Raw genomic sequence first — 22,618 nt, forward strand, 5'->3', positions numbered from 1 at the left:
GCATGGCAGGGTGTGAGGCAGCAGCCAGCCACTGACATGAGAAGCGCAGCTCCTGTGTCGGGCCACACTGCAAGGAATTTGAAAAATTCTCCACCAGGGTTTATTGGTCACTCGGACAGCTTACAAAGGAAGCAGTGATTTGCCACCAGCTCCTCTCCCTGGCTCTCTCTGGTTGATGCTGGGGTCAGCTCAAAATCAAGACCTTCAGGGATAGGGACTTAAGACAAATTTATTGTGATATGCACCATGAAATTGAATGAATTACTGCTTCAGGAGACGACAGGCTGGAGAGCGGACTGCTCCCTTCCATGTACAGCTGTGAGATGAATACCCCTACGTCAAGGCAGCATAACCCACCTCAGAGAACAGTTAAAATAAACTAGATCTCACAGTTAGTTCCTAAGGATGCCATGAAATCCCACCACTTCCCTCCTGCTGCCACAAGGAGTCTGTTTCCAAAACCGCAAAAATGATTGCGGCAGCAGTTTGTCACACAAGAGCCAAGGAGGTGGCTGTTGCAAATTAACAAAAAACATAAATAAATTGATTCCCTCACCACTCTCAGAAACTCCCTACACCTTGCCAGCCTAACAAGTTAGCTCAAAGAAAACAAGCAAGAAGAGAAGTCCATAGGAGATAATACAATCCCTCTGTATTAAGCTGTACACCAACAAATTTTGTTTGCCATTTTGTATTTAGAAGTACACGGACACGACCTGTATAACACGTATGTATGTATCCCAGGTGGAAAGGCAGCTCCTGCTTTTCTTTCCTTACCCACACGGACATGTGCTGATCATCAGAGCATCCTGCCAAAGAATGTGGAAAGGCTGTACATCACGCTCCGTCCTCTGAGGCAAGGTAACTTTCCACCTTTCAATACTACTTTTTCCCTTTCAAAACCAGCATAAGTGAGGGTGGAAGTTCGGCACAGACAGCAAAGGGAAGCAAAATCATTGCTTGTCATCTGATACGAGTAATTCAGAGAAGGTCCCCAGCTGGGGTACTGCATAACAGTGATGTCACGGAGCACTTGTTTTGGCAAGGAGAGACTTTGAGAACTGAAGAGGCAGTTGTGAGTGGTAGTGTTTGAGGACTGAAGGAGCACAACCTGTCCACAAGCTTGGGCAAGCAGCTGAATCCCAGGGTGTGTATCAGTCGTGGAGTCCACCAACAGCGCAGCCAAGAGATGGGAGAACCTCCTCCACTGGATTGCCAGCACAAGCCAAACCCAAGCCCCCACCGGGCAGCCCAATGCAACAGCTGGAGCGAATGCTCCATACAGGAAAAGGAATAAAGTAAGGAGACACTCCTCAACGTTGCTAGAACTAAGCAGTACTGCATCCAGGTACGTTCTCCCCGAAAACACCGAAATAGGGGTTTCCCAAAGGAAGGGGAAAGCACAATGGTTGGGCCCCTTCTTGCTTCACTGGGCAGAAACCTTGCAGCACCAGCAAGCAGGACATGTTCTAGCTTAGAAGACTGGTCAGCAAGGATGGGCTCTTGACTGGGGTGAGAGGTGTTAGGAAGGTTTAATTTTAAACTACAGCGAAGATTCATCTACTCCCAACCAGCCACACTCAGGCCACAATTTATCAACCCAAAAAGAGAGGCAAAGCGAAGTATGGGTTAATTTGGGCAAGTCCCACTTCGGAAAGCACTTGAAGTGATTTCACACCTCAAGGTTGCAGCAATTCAGGAACCCCCCAAGATGCTGGTCAAGCCACAGATTAAGCAATTGCTTCAGTGTTAGCTTCTGTCTGAATTTCCAGTTAGCTTTTCCCCACACCTTGAACCTCAGCACCACGTCACCAGTCCAACACCAGGCAACAAGATTTCACATGCTCCCACTGAGGTCAGGGAACTGATTCCACTGTGACTACTCAGGGAGGAAGGGGGGGTCATTACACAGTAGAAATCATCTGCTACACGAGGAAAGAAAAACTTCCCTAGGCATGGAAGGAAGGTAAGATGGTTTTACAGTAAACGGTTAAGGCAAGAGGCCTATCGGAGATCCATCAGTACCACATCTCTCTCGACTACTGACACGTGATTGCAGGTCTGGAAGAGAGAGGAGAAGAAAGAAGGGACAGGGTGTTATTCAGATATTTCCACAGCTCAGGTGAGTCTCCTCAACCTCCTGAGGCAACCTGCACCCAGTGGCTTTCACAGGACTGCTCTCTCTTTGCAGGGAAGAAACCAAGACAGACCAAAACTAGCACCCCGCCCAGTACAATGAAGAGACCATTGCAGGATACAAATACAAATCTCTCCCTCAAATACAAACCTTTGCTACTGCCTGGATCTGTTTCTACGGATAAGTGCTCTGCATCACACCTCCAACACACGCTATCAAATCAGAAATCTTTCGCATCTCAACTTTAGTGAGAAGCAAATCCCTGACTCACTCCTGTCCTGGGCCATAGCCTAGCATCTCAATACAGATATAAACTCAAGGGAAGTGTCCAGTATGCTAACATAGAGTACTATAGCCCCAGGTGCCCTGTGGGGTGACTTACAGTGAAGAGAGGAGGGTCTTTGGAGTGCGGGTGGAATCCTTTCTGCCGGCAGGAAGAGATCTCCTCCAGACCATGCTCTGTCAGCTTGAAAAACCCTGTCCTAGAGCAAATAAACACATGCTCTGTACAACTCAAGCCTCTGCAAATAGAAGCAGCTGCTCCTGTGTTTGAAAGAGCATGTCTGAGTCTGCTCGTCTCAAGCACAAGATACAACACATGCTGCAGCATGCTCCTCTCCAAGTCTGTGGCTGCAGACTGGCCTCCTTTCATGGGTGGGCAATCAGATACGACCCTCCCTGAACCAGCTCAGAAGAGCCATTGGATCATACACTCTTTCAGCCTCTTCTGGTAAAACTTTTCTCACATTACTTAAAATTTTATTCCTACACCAGGAATCCAACAGAAAAAAGGTGATGGTGAACAGCTGTTCAAAACTTGCTGAAGAGACCTCCTGTCCAGCCACAGGCAGAGGGAAAGCCTTGTCCTTCCCCATAACCATACTTACTCCTGGTATTTTGGAGAACACACAATAGCAATGGACTCTGGCAACATCATCTGATAGGAGCAGTGTGTGTGCAGGTCCACACTGGAGAGGAAAGCTGTTTGCGTGGGGTGAGTCTGAAACACATGACAAAATGAGAGGAAATTACAGCAGGGTTGGAGAACTAGTTCAAACAGACTGCGGCTGCCAAGTGGAGGTCCTAATGGAGAAGAGGCACAGCGGACCTGCGTGCACACTGAAAGTGGCTTTGGATTACCCCAAAACATCTGTTCCTCCTTTCCATTTGGAAAAAGTACAGCAGATACTCTACATTTCTGGCAACGTCCTATGCAAATTCATATTTTAATGCACAACACTTTCCTTGCTTTAAATGCAGGGCAATCACTTGACATGCTTCTGCAGTGCAGCTATGTCTAAGGCACCAGACGCATATAATACTGCCATGAAACTTCAAGATAACCCGTTGCACCAAGATGGTCAAGAGTTGTACAATCACAGGCAACATCCAACTTCCCCAGCTCTGGCTGAGAGCTAGATTTTATAGCCTAATTCCTGCAGAAATGTTTTTCCCCTTTTCTCCTTTTGCTTCTTAGGTTTTTGTTGCCAAGACTAGGTCAAAGGTATTCTTGAGGGTCCCTGGATGTTACAGGGCTATCACTGAAGAGTTAACACTGGAAGCAGACACCCTACACATATCAGGCACATCCAGCAGGCATTTATTTGTCAGAACCTTTGAGGCAGCTGCTGCTTTCGAGAGATTACTCAGCAGCACCAAACGTTTTGCTTGGCATCGATCCGACTGCCAAAGGCTCTGTGGGGACAGGCAGCAGGGCAGCACTGGAGACAGTGGAGGAATCTGGAGCTGGCACATCCCGCAGCAGAGCAGCACACAGCTGTCTGCAAAAAGCTGTGCTCCCACAGGGACGCATCATCGGAGAGTCCAGGCACTGACAGCAAGAGCTCCATGTGGGAGGCTGCAATGTTCTGATTTTAGCTGCATGAAACACGAACTTCAAGCCCAACATCTAATTTCCAAAGGGACTGATGCTTTAGGAAGGGATCTGAACTTAAAATAGGCCTGGATTTCTCCAGCAGTATGAGTAGTGACAGAGACTGCACTAGAGAGAGACAAATCCAACTAAAAAGATGCTGCCAGCTCCACGCTTTCTCCTCCAGTAAATCCTCCTTCACCAACCCATCTTCCTGCACCCCTTTTCTCCCCAGCCAAATACAAGGCCAGTCTGGATGTGAAGATGAGAGACTCACATGGATCCAGCCAAGTGTAACAAGGCCATGCTGATCCTGGATCAGGAAAAGTTCCTCCTCATTCTCTGTGTTGCAATAATCAGGGCCTCCATACTGCTTGGGAACGATGACGTGGGTTATCGTGAACTCATTCCTCATCTGCAAGGCAGCACAGGGAGGCTGTTACCCTCCAGACACCCCCCAAAGAGGAAACACTACTACAGTCCACTGGTGCAAGGTAATTTCTTAAGCTTTGGGAATGAGGCATTTCTGCATTCATCACTCAGGGGTCCAGCGAGGGAAATAGCAGCTCTAGAAAAAAGCCCACGAGTGCATCTACCATCCTTGTGCAGGTCACAGAAATGGTACTGCAGGCTACTGACAAAGGAGTCCTAGATTTTCAGTATGAGCTGGCCGTGGCTTTGCCATGCAGAATACCCATAAGAACTCAGAGAAGCCCTGGACACCCAACCAAAGGAAATCTCCTCACTCACTAAGAGCTGATGACTCATATTTAAGTAGTCACCAAGCATCTGCAAGCAGCTGGATTGCAGAAAGTTGCCACATCAAGCTATTTAATTTGAAAGCAAATTTCTCTAAGCGTAACAGCCCCAGTTGACGGGGCATAGGCTGGAGCTGCCAATATGAACCTGTGCAGGCAAACTCTCTGAGGGAGAATTGTCTTCAGCCTGTGCTTGCACAGCCTCGTCTTGGTGAGCGTCCTAGCTCACAACTGGGACCCCAGTCCTGCTGATACCAAAAGGACAACTCACTGAGCTGCCTGTCACGGCCAACAAAGGAGCACTTGAGGCAGGTAATCAGCAGAGCTATCAAAGTGAGAAAGGAAGCAGAACATCAATGGGGACCTGGTAGCCGTCACCTCACATTGACATACACTCCTCACATACAGCCTGAGGAAATCCTCCCATAAAAAGGAGGAAGAGGAGAGGCAGACCAGCCCTAACACTCATATGAAATCCTAGTCATCAGTGAAACTGCACTATGGCCTTTCACAGCCAAGTCAGGGTCCTCTAGCCACTTCCAAAGCTATTACACTTTAAGAAAAAGCCTCTGCACCACTTAAAGGCTCTTAATTAGTATTACCACCTTACCAGCTTACCGCAGAGGATCCCACACGTCTCCACTCCTCGGACTGTGTTGGCATCAGCCAGCTGGAGGAATTTCTGGCACAGCTCCCTAGGGACAATGACCTGGCGAAGGGCATCCATGCTTGCAACTGTGAGAATTAGGAACACAATGAGCAATGATAGCTGGGGACACCAGAGAGATATTCCCTCAGGTCAGTACCTAAAGGGACTAGACTGAAAAACTTCAGCCTGCAAACATAAACTATTTTAATGTTTACACTTACAGGGGCAGCCACAGATAAAGTTACCATTAATACCTCTTTCAAAATAGGGTAAGAGATACACAGAACGATGTTTAGAAGTCTGCCAAAAGCAGCATTTCGTTAAAGAAAATGAAAACACAAATGCTCAAAAAATGTCATTTAAAGATGTTTCTCTGGTCAAGAACCAGTCACCTGGAAACGTCTGAATCAGTATTTCAGAATCATGTTTGGAAAAAGAGGAGAATTTGGTCAAGCTACTAGGAAGACCAAAAGCCAAACAGACTGTAGATTTTTGATCAGTAGAGAGACTGGGGCCCAATTAGCAACAGGAGACAGTTCTTCCCAGCCCTGCAAACCTTTGCTGGACAGCAGGGAGAACATCCAGTAACTTGGAACACCAAATCCCCAGAAGGGATGGGGCTCCGATGAGATACTTCCAAGAGCCAGACAAGAAGCTCAGCTCCTCAGCTGCGTTTGGCTCAGACCCAGAAAGGGAGAAGGGTGCACCGATATGTACTAACTGTTTTCTGTGTTCCCCAAAGCACTAGGTTTCAAAGATCTGTCCACAACAGGAGGTTTGGGTGAGACAATCTCCACTGATGGACTTGCAGGGTGAACTGGAGAGGCAGGAACCTTTGGGGTTGGGGGCTTTTCCATGTCAGGGATGAGGGGTCCATCCAGAGACTCTGGACTTGGCTCTGGCTTTCCATATTCCTGCACTATCCTCAGACGTTCTTTCTCCAGCTCCTGCTGTCGAATCATCTCCTCAAAGACATGAAACTGCTCTTGCTCTGCCTGCTGCTGCTTCATCAGGGCTACACGATTTCTCTCCTCTTCCAGCTGCTGCTGCAAAGCCAAGTTGCGTGCAAACTCCTCTTCCTCCTCTTTCTGTAAGGAGAAATATGCCAAAGGACACCACCAGATAGGGGAACACTAGACCAAGGTAGAATATGGAGCCTATGCCATTCCTTTAGAGCTGTAGCTTTGAACCTGCTGCCTGTAGACCCTCAGCAATCACAGCAAGACTACTTCTAAAGCGTCTGCAGAAGGTAACCAACAGAAAGTACTTCCTGCACAGAATCTTCACCTTGCAAAACAGAGATCAGCACTTCCATCAGCAAAGCCTGCTAGACCAGAGCAGTAAACTGTTGCCTTACCTACCCCCTTGTGTGCGATTATAATTCCAGATTGGGAAAGTGCTATTTCGGAGATAGAGAAATCACAGTAAAACTGACTGCAGAGTTTTCTGCTTTGCACACAGAACCCCATGTCCTCACTCATGCTGCTATGAGCTGAGTTTCTGAGTTATGACTCAGACCCAGACCTCACACTGGGACAAAAAGAAAAAAACAAGTAACAGTCCCAGCTTAGACTGCCTCCAAAATGTGCTATGAAATGATGTATAGGGATGCTATGACAGGTTCACCTACATAATGACAGCAGAGACATGACTGGGACAGCCTCGTGCCACAGGTGATGAAGAAGTACCCTGTAAGCTCAGGCCACCCAGAATTCACATTCTCTAGCACCCAGGGAGCCCTGCTTTCTTCCAAGGTCTTTCTGGCTGAGGGTTTTCTGACAAGCCTCCAGTCTACTCTCACTCACCTTCTGCTCGTTGTACTTAGCATAGTCCTTGGCGTACCTCTTTAACAGCTCCTTCTTGAGCTCTTCAGCTCTGGGGAAGGCTACTTCTTTCAGCTTCTGAAGGAAGGAAATACAATCATAAGTGCAACAGCCCCAGGGCAAGAAAAACAGGACCAGAATGGACGCAACAATTAATGGATTCTTGGAGAGAATAAACCTTGTTCTTTTTCACAAGGCAGGAAGGTCCTGAGCAGCTCCAGCACCACTGGCACATGGGCTGAGAGTATGCAGATGGGCACATTGTAGCAGTGTGGCACAGACAGCACCACCACCAGCCAACACAGAGCAAGTGCTTAGGCAGTGCAGTCCTTTGTTCTTCTAGTCAATGCTGAGCAGAGGAGCAGTAGCTTCTTGTGGCCGTGAGCAATCTCCAAGGATCCCCTGGTAAGTCTCTTTAGGACCACTGCACCCAGCTACCACACAGGGAAAAGCCACACAGTGTTTAAAAAGCAAAGAGTTTAACATGAAAGAAAGGATGCCCCAGCGCTCAACAGAAAGTAAATTGGATGGATACAAGAACAGCCAACCCTGCACAAGTACGACGGAGTAAGAGCCCAAACTATAACTCCCAAGGGGTCAGGGCTGCCTGGTCAAGCCAAGGCTTCTCAGACTTTGTGTGGTTCCCAGAGCCACCAAAACCCAAGATCTACAACCCTAAATCACTTCCAACAGCAGCCACTAAACACTTGGCAACATTACTACTTACTTTCAGTGTTTCCTTCTTTTCAGGTATGACAGCGGTTTTGTAATCACGATGCCTTGGCAGCTTCTCAATGAAGAGCCTGTAAACACAGGAGAGAAACTGCATTTTTGAATCCCAGCAGAAAGGGGCAAGCACGACACAGTAAGTGGGATTTTGGGGGGTACAGTTCATTCCCTTCCAGCACAGTATCCCTCCTCCGCCACTTCCCTGGGCACTTTGCTCCTGCAATCAGGACGGCTGTCTGCCTTTCTACAATAAACCGCCCATCACTTCTGAGCTCTTCATGACACACAGGGAATCTTGTTCAATCCTAGGATAGCACCTTGCACAGGATTTTTCTTCCACCCAGGCTTGGAGATGATCCTCAGGAATAAATATGTTTGTTTTAAACAGAAACATTGATAAACCAGTCTAAAACATCAAGGACACTGGCAGTGATTCAGGAACGGCACCTGCCTACACCTCTGTGAGCATCCAAGGGGAGAACAGGCAAACTCAAGGATTCAGCTGACTCATTGCTCACACCATCCTTCTGCATGGGGGAAGAAAACAATTTCTGCAAGAGATGGGAAAATTAACTCAGACCTTGAAAAGAAAACCTGCAGGTAGGCTAAAAGCAAGTTCACAACATTCTCAGCTGCTACATCAGAAGTCTTTTGGCTCTGTTGCATGACAAACCCGGGAAGACAGGGCAGTATTTCAGACCTTTCTGGGCAGCAGGGCTGGTTCTAAGCACACTTCAAGACTGAGCTCAACATCACCTTGCTCCCAGCACAGCTATGAACAGGTTTCTCAGTAGCCAGGATAACAGCTCCCACCAACTTCCAGGGAGCAACTCAGGACACAAAGGTGAAGACACAGAGAAAGAGCACTGCACGCACAACAGCAAGGTGAAAAGCCCATAGACACGGGGAGGTTCACTCCTGCTCAGCTCTGTAGAGTTCCCCAGGCTTGAGGCATCCTCAAGTTACCTCTGTGAGCACTAAACCCAGTGTTGCACCCAGTGGTGCACTAAACTGTGTGCTCAGGGTGAGCTCACAGCAAGCTTAGCAGGAGACAAGGGCTTGGCTAGGAGACAAAGCACCTGCAAAGCTTTGGATGCAATGCAAAAACACCTGCCCTGCTTCCTGGCTTTTTGCTACAACGCTCCAGCATCTGAAGGAGGATGTCCCCCAGCTCCTTCAGCTACAGCAATAAGCAGCCTCATGCACGTACACAAGGAAGAAGGGTAGAGAGGACTAGACTGTGCCTCAGGGAGCAGCATGAACAAACCAAGCAGAGGCAAGTGGGAAAGACTCACCAGGAACAGAGTGAGAATGTTCCTCACACTGCGAGGTCTCTGTGTGTGCAATAAACCCAGCTCCTTTAAAACCCCAGTCCTCTGGGAAAAGTGAGGACTTTTTGCAAACCTGGCTCCTGTTTGCCACAGAGGGCATGAGGATGCTCTTGCCAGACACCATAGGATCGGCACAAACACGTCACACCACAGAGAAGCTACTACTCCATCCAAAGCCACTGGTGAAGTCCCTGCTCCTAGCTGGTGGTTGCAAAGTAGGTCACCGTGTCAAGAGGACAAAACAAGGCTGCGATCACTGCCAAGAGATTGCAGATTAAAATGGAAGAGAGTAATTGCAAAGGATTAAGAGCAGAGGCTGGATTGGAGAGGATGGAAAAAACAGCAGAGGCAGCTGGCTTCCCACAAGTCACGAACGGGGGGAAACGCAGACAGCAGGACACAGCAAGGGCTTTGGGCAGCCAGAGGAAGACTTTGAGGCAAGACCATGCAGCAGTAGGCTGAGGAAGGAGGCAGAGGAAGGGCAAGAATGCTTCATGATTCCTGTCCACAGCCCAGTTGAGGCTTGGCAGGACTTAAACCCGCAGCTCCCATCACCAGAAGTTTTGGGCTTGTTCAAACCTCTGACTGCTCCCAAGTCCACTATGAGCAGCAGCTGCTTGGCACTGAGTAGCCACATTACAGGCTATTTTTAAGCACTACTATGGTACACGTGCCAAGTCAGAGTCTCTCAAGTCCTTTAACACCCCACACAAACTCTTGGAGCCAATCCTAGCAGCTCACAGCCACACAGGCAAACCAGGAGTCCAAATACCACAGGAAATTCTACTGCTTGATAGAGTACCATGGGACAAAGCCCTGGAGGGGCCTGAAAAAGCTGGTTAATATTCAGGGATCACCTCCTCTAAGCTCAGGAGCAATGCATCCCAACAAAGAGGAATTCAGGCAAAAACACCAGGAGACCTGCATGGAGGAACAAGGGGCTCCTGGCCAAACTCAAGCAAGAAAAGGAGGCCTAGAGAGCATGGAAGCAAGGACAGATGGCCTGGGAGGGATACAGAGACATTGTCTGAGCAGCCAGTGGGGAGTAATTGCCTAAAGTGACTAGGAAAATTAAACTACTACTCACATTTTAAAGAAAATGTACAGCATTGAAGAGGCTTTCAGGCTAGGGCGTAGCTGCATTACCTGAGCATTCCCTGCGCTTCCAACCTTAGATGCTACCGCACTGGGGGAACCTGGTGTGCTCGCTCTATGGCACAGTACGGAGCGTAGAGCGGAGCAGAGACACCGCGGCTAGGCTCTGTGACAAGAGGGGGACTCGATTGTTCTTGTATCGGTCACCGAGACTGATAGATTGCACGTTTGCTACCCTGAGCCAACGACCTGTCATGTTTTTGACAAAATGCTGTACTCCAGTGAACTTTTGCTCATTATAATATCATTATAATACCAAAACACACCTCCATCCCAAAAGCTACCCGCCTCCAAGGTGCGACCACCCCTCACTGAGCACGCGCTCTGAATTTCTCAGAGCCTACACCTTTAAACGAAAGTGAGAAAACTTTGCACCAATCGTAACTGAGGTATGCCTGACTGGAGTCACTCAAGCTCCACCTAAGACAGAAAATAATATAAATTGGCTTAAGAGAAAGGGGATGTTAGGGAAGATACCATCGTCAGCGGAGATACCATAACAAGGAAATATATCATCACGAGGGAATATAGAATCATGAGGGCCTCCTGACTTCTGGGATCTGTCGACGGGCTGAGCCTCCCTTCCCCTCCCCCCCCCCCTCACGCACACACACTGAGATGCCTTTGGGTGAGATTTGAACACTTGGTCATACGAGGTGTCTCCGTGGAAACTTAGAAATCTCTAGAGTCTTTGTGCCTTTTAATGTGTTAATTTCCAGGCTGTGCACCTGTGCATTTCAGGCATGCCAGCTTGCTTTTGCAGACAGTAAATTATCACTGGCAATCCAAAGAACCTGTGTACCCTGTGTACCTGTTGCTGTAATAAATCACACTTAATTGCATTGTTCCTAGTCGTGATCTCATTGAACGTGACTAGCGGATGGGCGTGTTACACTGTTGGTGAATCCATGACCACGATCATTCAGTACCCTGACTCTGACCGGACCTGGAACGGTTAATCAGCTACACCCCTTAACGCGACAGCCAGGAATCAGGTATAGAAAGCCAAAGTCCTTTTAGAATGAAACTTGGCCAAGGATGTCATGGGCAACAAGAAAGGCTTCTATAGGTACATCAGTGATAAAAGGAGGACTAAGGAAATTGAGGGCCCTTTCTTGTAAGAAATAGGAGACCTGGTCACCCAGGATATGGAGGCTGCTGAGGTACTCAATGAATTTTTTGCCTCAGTCTTCACTGACAAGAGCTCCAGCCACATAGCCTGGGCCCCAGAAGGGAAAGGCAGAGACTGAGGGAATGAAGAGCCACCCACTGTAGGAGAAGATCAGGTCTGAGACCACCCAAAGAACCTGAAGGTGCAGACATCAATGGGGCCTGATGAGATACCTCTGCCAGTTTCCTCAGGACCCACGGATGTAATTGCTAAGACATTGTCCATGATATTTCAGAAGTCGTGGCAGTCTAGTGATGTTCCTGCTGGCTGGAAGAGGTGAAACAATCCCCGTTTTAAAAAGGGAAGAAAGGAAGACCCAGGGAACTACAGAAAACATGGCTTCACCAAGGGAAGATCATACCTGACAAATCTGGTGGCATTTTACAGCACTGGTTGATAGAGGAAGAGCAACTGACATCATCTACCTGGACTTGTGCAAAGCATTTGACACTGACCCCCATTATATCCTTGTCTCTAAATTGCAGAGACACGAATTTGATGGATGGATGACTCCTTGCATAAGGAATTGGCTGGATGGTCACACTCAAATTGCTGACGTCAAACAGTCCAGGTGATCAGTAACGAGTGGCGTTCCTCAGGGGTCAGTACTGGGACCGGTGCTGTTCAACATCTTTGTCGGTGACATGGACAGTGGGATCAAGTGCACCCTCAGCAAGTTTGCCAATGACACCAAGCTGTGTGGTGGTATGGTTGACATGCTGGGGGGAAGGGATGCCATCCAGAGGGACCTGGACAGGCCTGGGAGGCAGGCCTGTGCGAACCTCATGAGGTCCCCCCTCTGCTCTGCTCTCATGAGACCCCACCTGGAGCCCCGTGTTCAGCTCTGGGGCCCCCAGCACAAGGAGGACCTGGAAGTATTAGAATGATTCCAGAGGAGGGCCATGAAGATGATCAAGGGGCTGGAGCACTTCTCATATGGAAACAGGCTGAGGGAGCTGGGGTTGTTCAGCCTGTAGAGAAGGCTCTGGGGAGACCTAATAGTGACTTTCCAATATCAAAAAGGAGCCCACAAGAACACAGGAGAGGGACTCTTTGTCGGGGAGTAGAGTGATAGGTCAAGGAATAATGGTTTTAAACTAAAAGAGGGTAAATTTAGATTAGAAATAATGAAGAATTTCTTCACTCAGAGGGTGGTAAGGCAATTGAACAGGCTGCTCAGAGAAGTTGTGGATGCCCCATTCCTGCAAGTGTTCAAAGCCAGGTTGAATGTGGCTTTGGGCAACCTGATATTTTGGGAGGTGTCCCTGCCCATGGCAGTAGGGTTGGAATTAGAAGATCTTTAAGGTCCCTTCCAACCCAACCCATTCTGAGATTCTGTGTCTTCCAAGGTGAAAGACTGGTGTTCGTAAAGTCCAGCCTGGTTATTCTTAGAAACATCCATGACTCCCTCCTGCACATTATCGAGTGGGTGGGCGACAAGCTTCATTTCAGCATGGGAAACAGAGGTGCTGAGCAACCAAAGGACCTAGACGAGACTGAGCATGTAGCTGGGGGCTGAGCAGGGAACTGGCTTGCCTCAGTGGGAATCTTAGCGTGGATCCATCTCCTGACTACCCCACATCCAGTCAAGATTCTCCCCAGACTGATGCCTCTGCTAATCAGGTGCAACTACACAGATCTGACTGTGTAATTCAAGCCTTGAGATCAGCCATAGGGAGCATCATGTAGGGCAATAAAGAGAAACCTATCTTCCTAAAGCCACGCATAAAATCATAGAAACACAAGGTTGGAAAGGATCATCTAGTCCCAAGTGTCCTCCTATCACCAATACTGCCCACTAAGCTACTAAATCATATATCGTAGCACCTTGTCCAGGCAATTCTTGAACACGGCGAGGGACGGTGACTCCACCAACTCCCTGGGCAGGCTGTTCCAGCACCTGACCACTCTTTGAGAGAAAGATGCAGTCCACACCAAGCCACAGACTTACTCCTGAGGACAGTGTTCTTGCTCCCAACAAATTCACCATGTGCAGGGGTGCAGCCAGGAGCCTCTCACATGCTTATCAGGGCTAGAATCCTGCCCTTCATAAAGTTCCAGCTTGTACTAGTCTATATGCTCCCGTTAAGGAGCTGGTCTTTGAGGAAAAGCAGCCAAACCCATAGCTGCAGCATTGACCAGAGATTTGGCCTTAAGCATCAGGGAAAAAAAATCTGGTCCTGTTTCTAAAAAAGAGGAAAGCACAGCAAGTCCTATCAGAGGCTGCAACTACAGTCCTATTCTTGCCTTCCAGGTCACAGCCTCGGGGAAGGACACCTCAAAAACTGCAGGTCAAGCCTCCTGCTTTCAAAAGAGCTATACAGCATTACACTTCTGATTAAAGAAATTAGATGATGACATTAAGCTTTTATCTTCAGATAATCCAGGCTGGCAGCTCATATTCATCAGTGTGAGAAATCACACCCCAAAGGGAAAGTTTTTCACCTTTCCTGCAGCCCAGCAGCCAGGCTAACGTAAATGCCGCAAGTATTTGAAAGCTACTGGAGAGAAAACACACTTGCACTTACTGCTGTAATGAAACAGCGAAGGCACGTTTAGTTCATTTGTTTAGTTAGAGAAGAGTTTCTCCTTCAGCCCCAGCTACGTAACCAGCCTGGAAAACTTCCCGCGGGTTTTACACTTCCCAGCTCCCTGTGCAGCCTCCTGGGGCGCTCGCTACTATGACCATAAAAGCTTAGGAAGTGCAATGTGGGAAGCAACGCTAATCAAAGAAAAATGTGTTGGGTTTAAAGAGGCTGAGGCAGGAACCCTGTGCACAGACGCAGGGCAGGAAAATGCCCATGGAGATGCCAAGCCTGTTCTGGATAAGGAGGTAGCGAAGCAGAGAGCAGACTCAGCCCTTTGGCCATTGAGTGAAACTGGGTGAAGATGGCAGGATTTGAGGATTTTGGCCAAAAAGCCTAAAGGAACGGAATACTCGGTGCCATTGAGATATTTTCCAAGGGTCACAACTTTCAGCCCTGTGAGCACATGCAGGTGCATCTAGAGGCACGCATTTGCTTCTCTCTTACTCTGAGCTGCTCAGACAGAAGCCAGACCTGATACCACGTCACCACGTTGGCACGGTATATGCTCAGCAGCGTGGCTTTCAGACCCAAGATGGCTTGTTCCTGGCCAGCTGCAGAGGTGGCAGCAAGGATGTCTGTGCACTTGTCCACATGTACAGCCCCTGAGCTGGAGACCCAGCAGCTATGATACCATACAGGGTCTTGGATGGGTTTATATATAACCTGGGGCTTTCTAGAAGGGTATTCAGGACCCATGGATCTCACGCACTGTTCAAGCCAGTTGACTGGTGTCAGGTTGTTCAAACTCAGTACTCTTCCTCACATCATTCCTCAAAAAGGCGTGGGTGCCTACGTACATGCATAACAGGGATGGAATTATATTATTTCCAAGAAGTAGAACTAAACCTTGAATACTACGTAACTGATTTCTGCACTGAAGTAGGAATTTGCTGCCTGCTGTAAAAGGTTGTAGTAGGTTAGACATAAAGCAGGCTTCTCCTCCAAAACTGGTTTATCAAAGGACCATGGAAACAGCCTGTATCTGCTCCAGAGAGCTACCTGATACTGAGATCTTTGGCCACTTATCCTTGCTAATCTGCATGACATCATGGCTATCGAGACCAACCTAGCCACAGGGAGCCAACACCTCTCTTGCTGGAGAGGAGTTGCTCTGGGAAAGAGGAATACAAGGTACGCCTGATTTTAAAGAGAATTTCTACCTACATCCTGCAAAGCAGTGAACAGTGTTTTTTTGTGCTTCTACCTCACACCTTTGCAACATTTCCTGGTCACTTGAACCAGGCTGGTTGTATCTTTGCCTCTGCAATTCAAAACCAGCAAAACTCTGGACAGAACCTGGTTCTTCGAGCTTCGCAAGGCCTCACCATGTTTGTACACACACACAAAACACGCAACATAAAACCCACAGCCCCTTGCACCAACACAGGTTACTTGCAAATGAAGCAGAGCTGCTCTTACGTGATGTACTTATTGTACAGAATGAAGGCATGCTCAATATTTCCCTCCTCTGAGTAAATCGTCGCCATGCGGAGGATTTCCACGCCAGAGCGGTAGTAGCGTCGCGGTGGGACATCCTCATTCACTTCAACAGCGCTCCCCATCTGGATCAGGCTTCGGACACGCTCCTCAGGCGGGAGGCTGACATTGGCATGGTCAGGCATAATGAAGCACATCAAAGTTGCTGCAGCACTGACTTACTCTGCAGTGGGAGGAAAGTCAAGTGTGTCAAAACCACTGTAGTAGACCAGGTATCTCATCCAGTTTCCTTTAAAGAAGCCAATCCTCCAGCGGAAAAGCACTTAATACCCAGGTCAGGTAGTTCTGAGAGAGGAATCTGGGGGAAGCTAGGCTCTTTTTGGACACAGCACTTGGATATTTACCTTTGCAACCTGAAAGACAGCCACAAATTCAAGATCAGTCCCCGGCAATTGAGTTCAACCCAGGGTTTGACCAATCTGAATCCTACCCAAAATGGCTCTTCCTTGCTAATTGTCTCTCCATGTAACACCACCAGTGCCACGCGCTAATCTGGGGCAAACTGGCAAAAGCATTTCCTTTGGACTTGAGCAGCAGAAGCTTTGCACAGGGTTTTTGCATGGCAGCATCCACTGCTTCGCTTACACAATAGTGATGAGGGCTGCAGGCCACGCTTCTGGGCGCTGCTGCTCAGCAGAACTGTCCCTACCCATCAAGCTCGAGCCTACATGGCTCTTGCCCAGGCACAGGCGCTATCCCTCTGTTCCCTGTGCTGTGGGAGGCACTGCCGTCACGCCAGGAATGCACCTCAACCTGATCTGTGTATCTACCTTCTGCCTAGCTCCTACAAACACCTTCTAAGCCACGGCACAAGCCAACAGACTTGAAGCCAAGGAAATGCTGAAATCACCTGGGGCAGAGAGCCCCAAAAGTCTCCTCAGCACTCTCCCCTACACTGAAAGCTCAGCTCCCCTGGAAAAGCCCCCTCGGACCATCGCAAGGGTTAAATTTCCTATGAAATCACGCTGCTGAATCCAGAATGCCTTCTGAACCTTCCGGCTATGTGAGGCTTCCCCACAGCTTCTTCCTAAATGGGGGAAAGGTCCCAGCCAGAGCGAAACGCTGCCCAGCGACCCCGAGCAGCGGACGCATTGCCTTTCTGGGGTTACCTCGGAGGAAAAGCCCTTTTTCGATGCAGCGGGCTGGTGCTTCTCAGGCCTCACCTCAGAGGGGAGGGGCGCTCTTTCCCTAAATAAGGCCTGCGGGACTGGGTCCAACCAGCAACCGCTGCCCCCAGCCGCTCCCTTACGGCACCCGACAAGGCCGCGGCTGCGAGCAGGACCTGGCCTCCCCTATCCCGGGGCGCCGCCGTGCCCCCGGCCAGCAGCGCCGCCTCCTCGCAGCCGCTGCCCCCCCGGGGGGCGCGGTCCCCTCGCGGCTCCCCCCCCCCCGCTTCCCCCAAGGGGGAGGAAAGGCACTTCCCAACCGGCTGCCGGCCCCCCAACCGCCGCACCCCGTACGAGGAGGGGACGGGGAGAGGCCGCCCCCACGGCCACCTGCGGGTGGGCCCCGGCCCGAGCCCGACCTGCGCCGGGACGGAGCCGCCGCCGCCGCCGCCGCCGCCGCCTCCTCCTCCTCCCTCCCTCCCTCCCTCCGCGCTTCCGGGTTGGCGCCGGGCCCCGCCCTCCCCGCCTCGTTCTCAGCAGCCAATCACGAGCCGCCACCGCATCCGCACACGTCCCAGCCGCCTTCCGCCCGGCCCTGCCGCCGCTTCCTGTCCCGTATCGCCGCTACGTGGGGGGCGTGCGTGTGTGTGTGGGGGGGAGGGGCGGGCGGAAGTCCGGCTTCATGACGTCAGCGGAGCGGCCCGGGCCTTAAAGGGGCCGCTCTCTCCCAAGAGCCCCTAGCACAAGGCCCGCTGGGCTCCTCTCTGCCGTCGAGCCGGACGAATGGAGCCAGCACAAAAAGCGTACGCGCCGCAGAAATTTATCAAAAGTGGACGAGAAGAAAAAAAATCACCTAGTGACAGGCCAGATCCTGTTTCTTCACGTTGCCAAGTATATCGTCAAGAAAAGCCCTCTCTGTTGAAAGTTACAGACATGTTCCCAAGGACATTGCTTTAGGACCAATCCAATTCCATTTATTCTCTGCATCTCTCGATAAACTGGGGAGGCCGGTATTTGACACAGGATTTCGAAAATTCTATGTCAGTTGTAAAAAGTACCCAGAGAAAAGGTAAAAAAAAAAAAAAAAAGAAAAAAAGAAAAAAGGAAAAAAAGAAAAAGGAAGGAAAAAAAAGGAGAGTTGTACTGGTCTCACGAACACCTTCACTTGCAGTTCCCAACATCCAGCTCAGCAGCTGGTGGATGCCACAGCAAACTCACTCATTCAATCAGCCGCAGAGCTCCTCCTGGGTGAAAAAAACAGCTCTGGCTTTTGGTGTATGTTTCTACACTGTCACAGGTTTCTTACGCCACCGCCTGCGTTTCCTGGCCACGTGTATTTCCTGCGGTTGGTGCTGGGAACTCGGAGCTGGGAAGCACAGTCTGTTGTGCTGCGTGTTGTAAGGCAACGAAACCGGACAGTTTCCTGGTCCCAAACTGCAAGGCCACCTTTGCTCAGCCACCCTGTGTTTGTGCACAAGTTCCTGGTGTTGCGTGGGTGCCTTGTGACCTTGCTTGCGGTTCTTCCTGGTACAGCCAGAGTTTCTGAAAGAAGATCTGGAAGTCAGTATGAGGAGAATTCAATCCCCTTCAGTCGCTCTGTGTACACAGAGACTGAAAAGGCTGAAAAGTTCAGAATGTCTTCAGCCCTCTGGGTTTACCCAGTCCCTTTTACCTCAGCTTGAAAGATATGATGGCCAGGAAGAACAGCCAGCTATCAGCTCATCTCCTACAAGCTGCTTTCTTACAGCTGTGCCACAGGAAGGGAAGTTTCCAAAAGAAAGCATCTTGTATGCCCCATAAAATAAGGGCTGAATAAAGCACTGTCCCACCAGCAACAGGCACTGGCTACATCTGCTGCTGAGATGCTTTTGCAGCTCCCACACCACCCAGTGATGCCCAGCCTAGCTCATGCCCCAAGCAAAGAGGAAGCTCTTTAACTGCATTTATTGCTCCCCCATCGTTCTTCCAGATAGGGTGACAGAAAAAGAGCCTCTGTTTCACTTGAGGTGAAGAACTGCCTTGCTCAGCACAAGACTCAAAGAAAAGTGCTCTTGCCCCTGAAGTATCTTAGCTTGAGAATATTTCAGCCTTCACAGGAACCAGCACCACCACTGTCAGTGATGTTATTACAAATCTATAGGTTCAAGCACACTATTCAGAGGCAAAGAGCTTTGCACATGCTGCTGCAGGCACAAGGAACACTTCAACATTAACAAGCTTGAGGGAGATTCCTATCTTCACTCGCTCCCAAAAATGGCAGGGCAACAGATGCTGTCATGTATGTAGCAGAGTTGCATCTAGACTTGTAAAACCACAAGTTTAAGTTTCTTAAAAATGAGTAAACAGCCTTTTTTGTTCTCTCTGCTCAGCTATACTGTATGTATAGAGGCAAGAAGCAAAAAAACCTACCTCGGCATTGCTAATGGGAATTGTTCTGAATGGTGCGGGTGATGTTCAACCATCTGCTTTCTCGCATTTGATGTAGTGTCTGCTTTTCCTTTGAGGAGGTCCAAGCCCAAATTCTTTACTCCACAATTCCTTAAATAGATCTCTAAATAAATCTCTATGACATAACTGGGCCTACATACCATTTGTCAAGTGATCATAACAGCTCTTTTACATGTAAATCAACTCCCCTTCACATTCTTCCTCCCTAGGACAGCAGCAAGCCTGTGAAAAGGCCACATAGGAGATCTTTAGCTCCCAGTGTCCCAAACTGCCCGCTTTCCTCCTTATTCACTGGCTCCACTTGACCTCCATCAGCCGGAGCTAGACAAGTTTAAAATCTATCTATATCCTGACAGCAGTTCTCACTTCATATGTGCACTCAGGCACACAAAAGGCTTACTTCTTTCCACATCTTTTCTGAAGATCTTCAATATAGTTCATTCTCTCAATAGGATGCCCTCGAGCTCTGTTGAACACTGAAGAGAGAAAAGTCTGAGTTATAACAACATTTCACTAGAAAAAGCCTGAAGCCATCTAAAATCACAAGCCCATAATAACATTTTATATCTTGACAAGAAGAACATACATGTACGTACAGTCTATTGCAGCATTTGGCTCCATGCCTTCAACATCAATTAGGTACCTGAACAGATTAACGAGAAAGCTCTAATAACACAGTTAACTACAGAGATATTGACAGATCAGACGCAATTCAAAAATAAAGTGGTGGGAAGTTTTTAGAGCTCATTTACAAGCCAGAATCTAGTAGCAGTATTTTGTAGTTTCTTATCCTTGATTTTAGCAAACCCCTAACAACAAAACCTTCTCTAAACTTAAAAGCTTCATATTCTTGCCAGTTGGGGATTACACAGGTCACTTGACTCTTGTTGCAGCAGTAAAACATTTCCTTCTCGAGCAACATGAAGCTGGCAATACCACCACCTAGTTCAGTTTGACCAAGGACAACTCACCTACAAACCAGGTAGCCAGTTCTGTTCAAGCCATGTGTGCAATGCACTCCAATAAGTTTATCTGTAACACATGGTAATCAGTTTATATTTTTGAAGTGTTCTTTTTCCAAAACCAAATCAGAGCAAAAGAAGCCCATTTTACATTGTTCTTCAACAGGGACACCAGCACAGATAAACTGAACTGATTGTGTAACAAAATCACCACCTTTGTGTCTAATTATCACCCCTGATTTTAGTTCATTAGCTCATTTAATTCTGTGGCCTCATCTGCATGGTCACACAGCTCACTGCATGGAAGGTATATTTAAAAGCTCTATGAAAGGCTGGCCTGCATTTCCTGAGCACTAACAGCTTCCTGTTACCAAAACGGGATCGGTATCTATGGGCAGACTAGACACAGTCTCAATTTCAATTAACGCTTGGCTCGCTGCTAATTATCGAGCCAGCATGAACTCCTTTACTACAATAAACTGGTCTCACTACTGCATCGACATATACATGTCGAGACGAGGAAGGGAAATTCATGCTGTGCACAAAGGTTAATGAAGAACACTGCCAACCCCAAGTCTTCCGTGCCCTTCCCATCAACAGCACTTGTTAACGTAAAGGAAAATCCACACTTACCATTGTCTTTATTGTCTCTCAAGAAGTTTTTTACAACACTCTTGAATTCAAAAATGGTCTGATTGTTTGGTATTTCATGTCCCATTGTCGAGATCTTTGAGTAGCAGAGCGTGGCTGGTAGTTCCTACAAGAAACAAAGAAGGACAATAATTTTATAAAAAAGTGCGAAGATTCTCACTAATTAGAGAGCCCTGTGACAGAAGATACAAGAAGACAAGTCTTCCAACTAAGTCCAGAAGAGTGGCAACACAGTTTTAGGTAAGAAAAATTCTCTTTCATTTCTTTAAACTTTATTAATACTCCAGAGCAACCTATTTGCATTTTTGTTCCCTGTGCCTTTGCTCCTTCCTTTCTTGGAAGCACAAAGCACACACAGAAGCTGGAACAACTTTTCCAACTAATATCCACACATGTGATACCACAAGCAAAAAAATATTTGTAATCAGCTTTTAATTCAGGTAAGCGTGTAAAAAAACACCTTTACAGTACCTCCAAACCTGTGATGGTTGTAAAAAGAGAAGAGTTGAAGACCACAGTCTTGCACTTGATCAAGGATGAAAACTGCATCCCAATGTCCCTGCAATGCTCAACCTCATCCCTTTTCCAGAGGATTTGAGTGCCACACGCTCTTTAAAGTCACCTTCGTACAAGAAACTTCTTCCCAATTATTAGCAATATTAGGGCTTTAAGAGAACTTTACTTTCCCAACAGTGCGACCAAGACTGACCTCTGGCCTGTAGTAGCGAGTTGTGTATGTCAGGTCAATGATCAAGCCCAGCTCTTCCCCTTGCTCTTTAATTTTCTTAATGAGGTCACGAGGTGAAAACCTCTCCTCTGGATGAAGGTTGTGATCAAAATTCTGAGGGAAAATAACATTCAATGACAGACATTAAATGCAGGTGCACTGCGACTGGAGGGAGGAGGCTTGCACTGCCGAACCTCCTGAAGACCATCCTTTTGGGGAAAAAAAAAATGAAAAAGACACAAATGGCCAAAATCAAGAACAGACCCATGTCTGTGTTGCACTGTGCCAAACCAGAACAAGCTCTGGACCGTTAACTGTTTTGGGACTGTTCTGCTAAGGTATTCCAGGAACGACTAAAGACTACGACAAAACATTACAGGGCGGCAAACGTGCTGAGGAACAAGCTCGAGTTTGGCGAGGGCTTTAAAACGGGCCTGGTTCCCGTGGAGGTGCAGAGGCAGCACTGCACGCTGCCACCAGCTCCACTGCCCCCGCGGGGCCACCCACGAGCGAGCGCCAGCCCTCGGAGACGGGGGGCACCAGAGCTCGGGCGCCGCCGTGGGGCCTGCTGCGGCACCGGCCACGTCGGCAACCGCCTGGGGCCGCCCTCGACCCCCTGCCCGCGCTCACCTGCCTCAGGGGGACCTTGAAGGCGATGAAGCGGGTACCCGGCAGCCTCCGGCCCAGCGGGACGTAGTCGGTCCACCTGAAAAGGGAAGCAGAGGGACATCAACCACCGGAGCCCCGCTCCCGCCGAGCCCCTGCGGGAAGGGACGGGGTGCCCCGGGGGCGGCACCCACCGCTCCGGTACGCGGCAACCCCCGCGGCCCGGCATGGCGACAACCGCGCGGCCCACCGGCGGCGGAGCCACCGCTTCCGCTTCCGCTTCCGCCGCCCCGACACCGCGCGGCCGCCGTCCGCACGGCACCGGGAGGCCGCAGTCCGGCCGCGGCTACGGCGCCCCCTGGCGGCACAGAGCGGCACCCGCCGGCACGGCGCTCCCGGCACTGACG

The 22,618-nt window shown here is 49.1% G+C and overlaps 2 protein-coding genes across 17 annotated transcripts; both read right to left on the reverse strand.

Annotated features, from left to right (window-relative positions):
* Nucleotides 1-630: 630 nt before the first annotated feature.
* STAMBP (STAM binding protein) lies at nt 631-17,811 on the reverse strand. 9 transcript variants are annotated; one of them, XM_083811827.1, is made up of 10 exons: nt 17,671-17,811; nt 15,634-15,874; nt 7,968-8,043; nt 7,223-7,318; nt 6,139-6,505; nt 5,379-5,503; nt 4,288-4,425; nt 3,025-3,137; nt 2,520-2,619; nt 631-2,061 (listed from the first exon to the last, which is right to left on the reverse strand). In XM_083811827.1, the coding sequence occupies exons 2-10, from the start codon at nt 15,846-15,848 to the stop codon at nt 2,005-2,007; spliced, it is 1,287 nt and encodes a 428-aa protein (XP_083667953.1). In that variant the 5' UTR covers nt 15,849-15,874; nt 17,671-17,811; the 3' UTR covers nt 631-2,004. The 9 variants fall into 9 exon arrangements, with proteins under 9 accessions (XP_083667953.1, XP_083667955.1, XP_083667961.1 ...); XM_083811829.1 differs by lacking the exon at nt 17,671-17,811 and adding an exon at nt 17,237-17,315; XM_083811835.1 differs by lacking the exon at nt 17,671-17,811 and adding an exon at nt 17,208-17,303.
* Nucleotides 17,770-22,537, reverse strand: DUSP11 (dual specificity phosphatase 11). 8 transcript variants are annotated; one of them, XR_014575482.1, is made up of 9 exons: nt 22,406-22,537; nt 22,236-22,311; nt 21,588-21,719; nt 20,861-20,984; nt 20,237-20,297; nt 19,852-19,908; nt 19,666-19,741; nt 19,406-19,487; nt 17,770-18,359 (listed from the first exon to the last, which is right to left on the reverse strand). XR_014575482.1 is itself a non-coding variant. In XM_083811850.1 (9 exons), exons 1-9 carry the CDS (start codon nt 22,438-22,440, stop codon nt 18,101-18,103), a joined length of 939 nt encoding a protein of 312 aa, XP_083667976.1. In that variant the 5' UTR covers nt 22,441-22,537; the 3' UTR covers nt 17,770-18,100. The 8 variants fall into 8 exon arrangements, 7 of the variants coding, with proteins under 7 accessions (XP_083667976.1, XP_083667979.1, XP_083667978.1 ...); XM_083811850.1 differs by lacking the exon at nt 19,406-19,487 and adding an exon at nt 19,227-19,355 and having other exon boundaries at nt 19,862-19,908; XM_083811853.1 differs by having other exon boundaries at nt 19,862-19,908.
* Nucleotides 22,538-22,618: the final 81 nt, after the last annotated feature.

This window comes from Anser anser (assembly GCF_964211835.1).
Source record: "Anser anser genome assembly, chromosome: 26".
Taxonomy (NCBI): domain Eukaryota; kingdom Metazoa; phylum Chordata; class Aves; order Anseriformes; family Anatidae; genus Anser; species Anser anser.

Coding starts and splice junctions, on each gene's coding strand:
- STAMBP (XM_083811827.1), bottom strand. CDS start 15,848: ATGTGCTTCATTATGCCTGACCATGCCAATGTCAGCCTCCCGCCTGAG. Junction 8,044..15,633: donor CTGTACAATAAGTACATCAC/GTAAGAGCAGCT, acceptor CTGTGTTTACAG/GCTCTTCATTGAGAAGCTGC. Junction 2,062..2,519: donor AAGACCCTCCTCTCTTCACT/GTAAGTCACCCC, acceptor TCTCTCTTCCAG/ACCTGCAATCACGTGTCAGT.
- DUSP11 (XM_083811850.1), bottom strand. CDS start 22,440: ATGCCGGGCCGCGGGGGTTGCCGCGTACCGGAGCG. Junction 19,356..19,665: donor CAGAAAAGATGTGGAAAGAA/GTAAGCCTTTTG, acceptor GATCTATTTAAG/GAATTGTGGAGTAAAGAATT. Junction 18,360..19,226: donor TTCCCATTAGCAATGCCGAG/GTAGGTTTTTTT, acceptor ATCTTCTTTCAG/AAACTCTGGCTGTACCAGGA.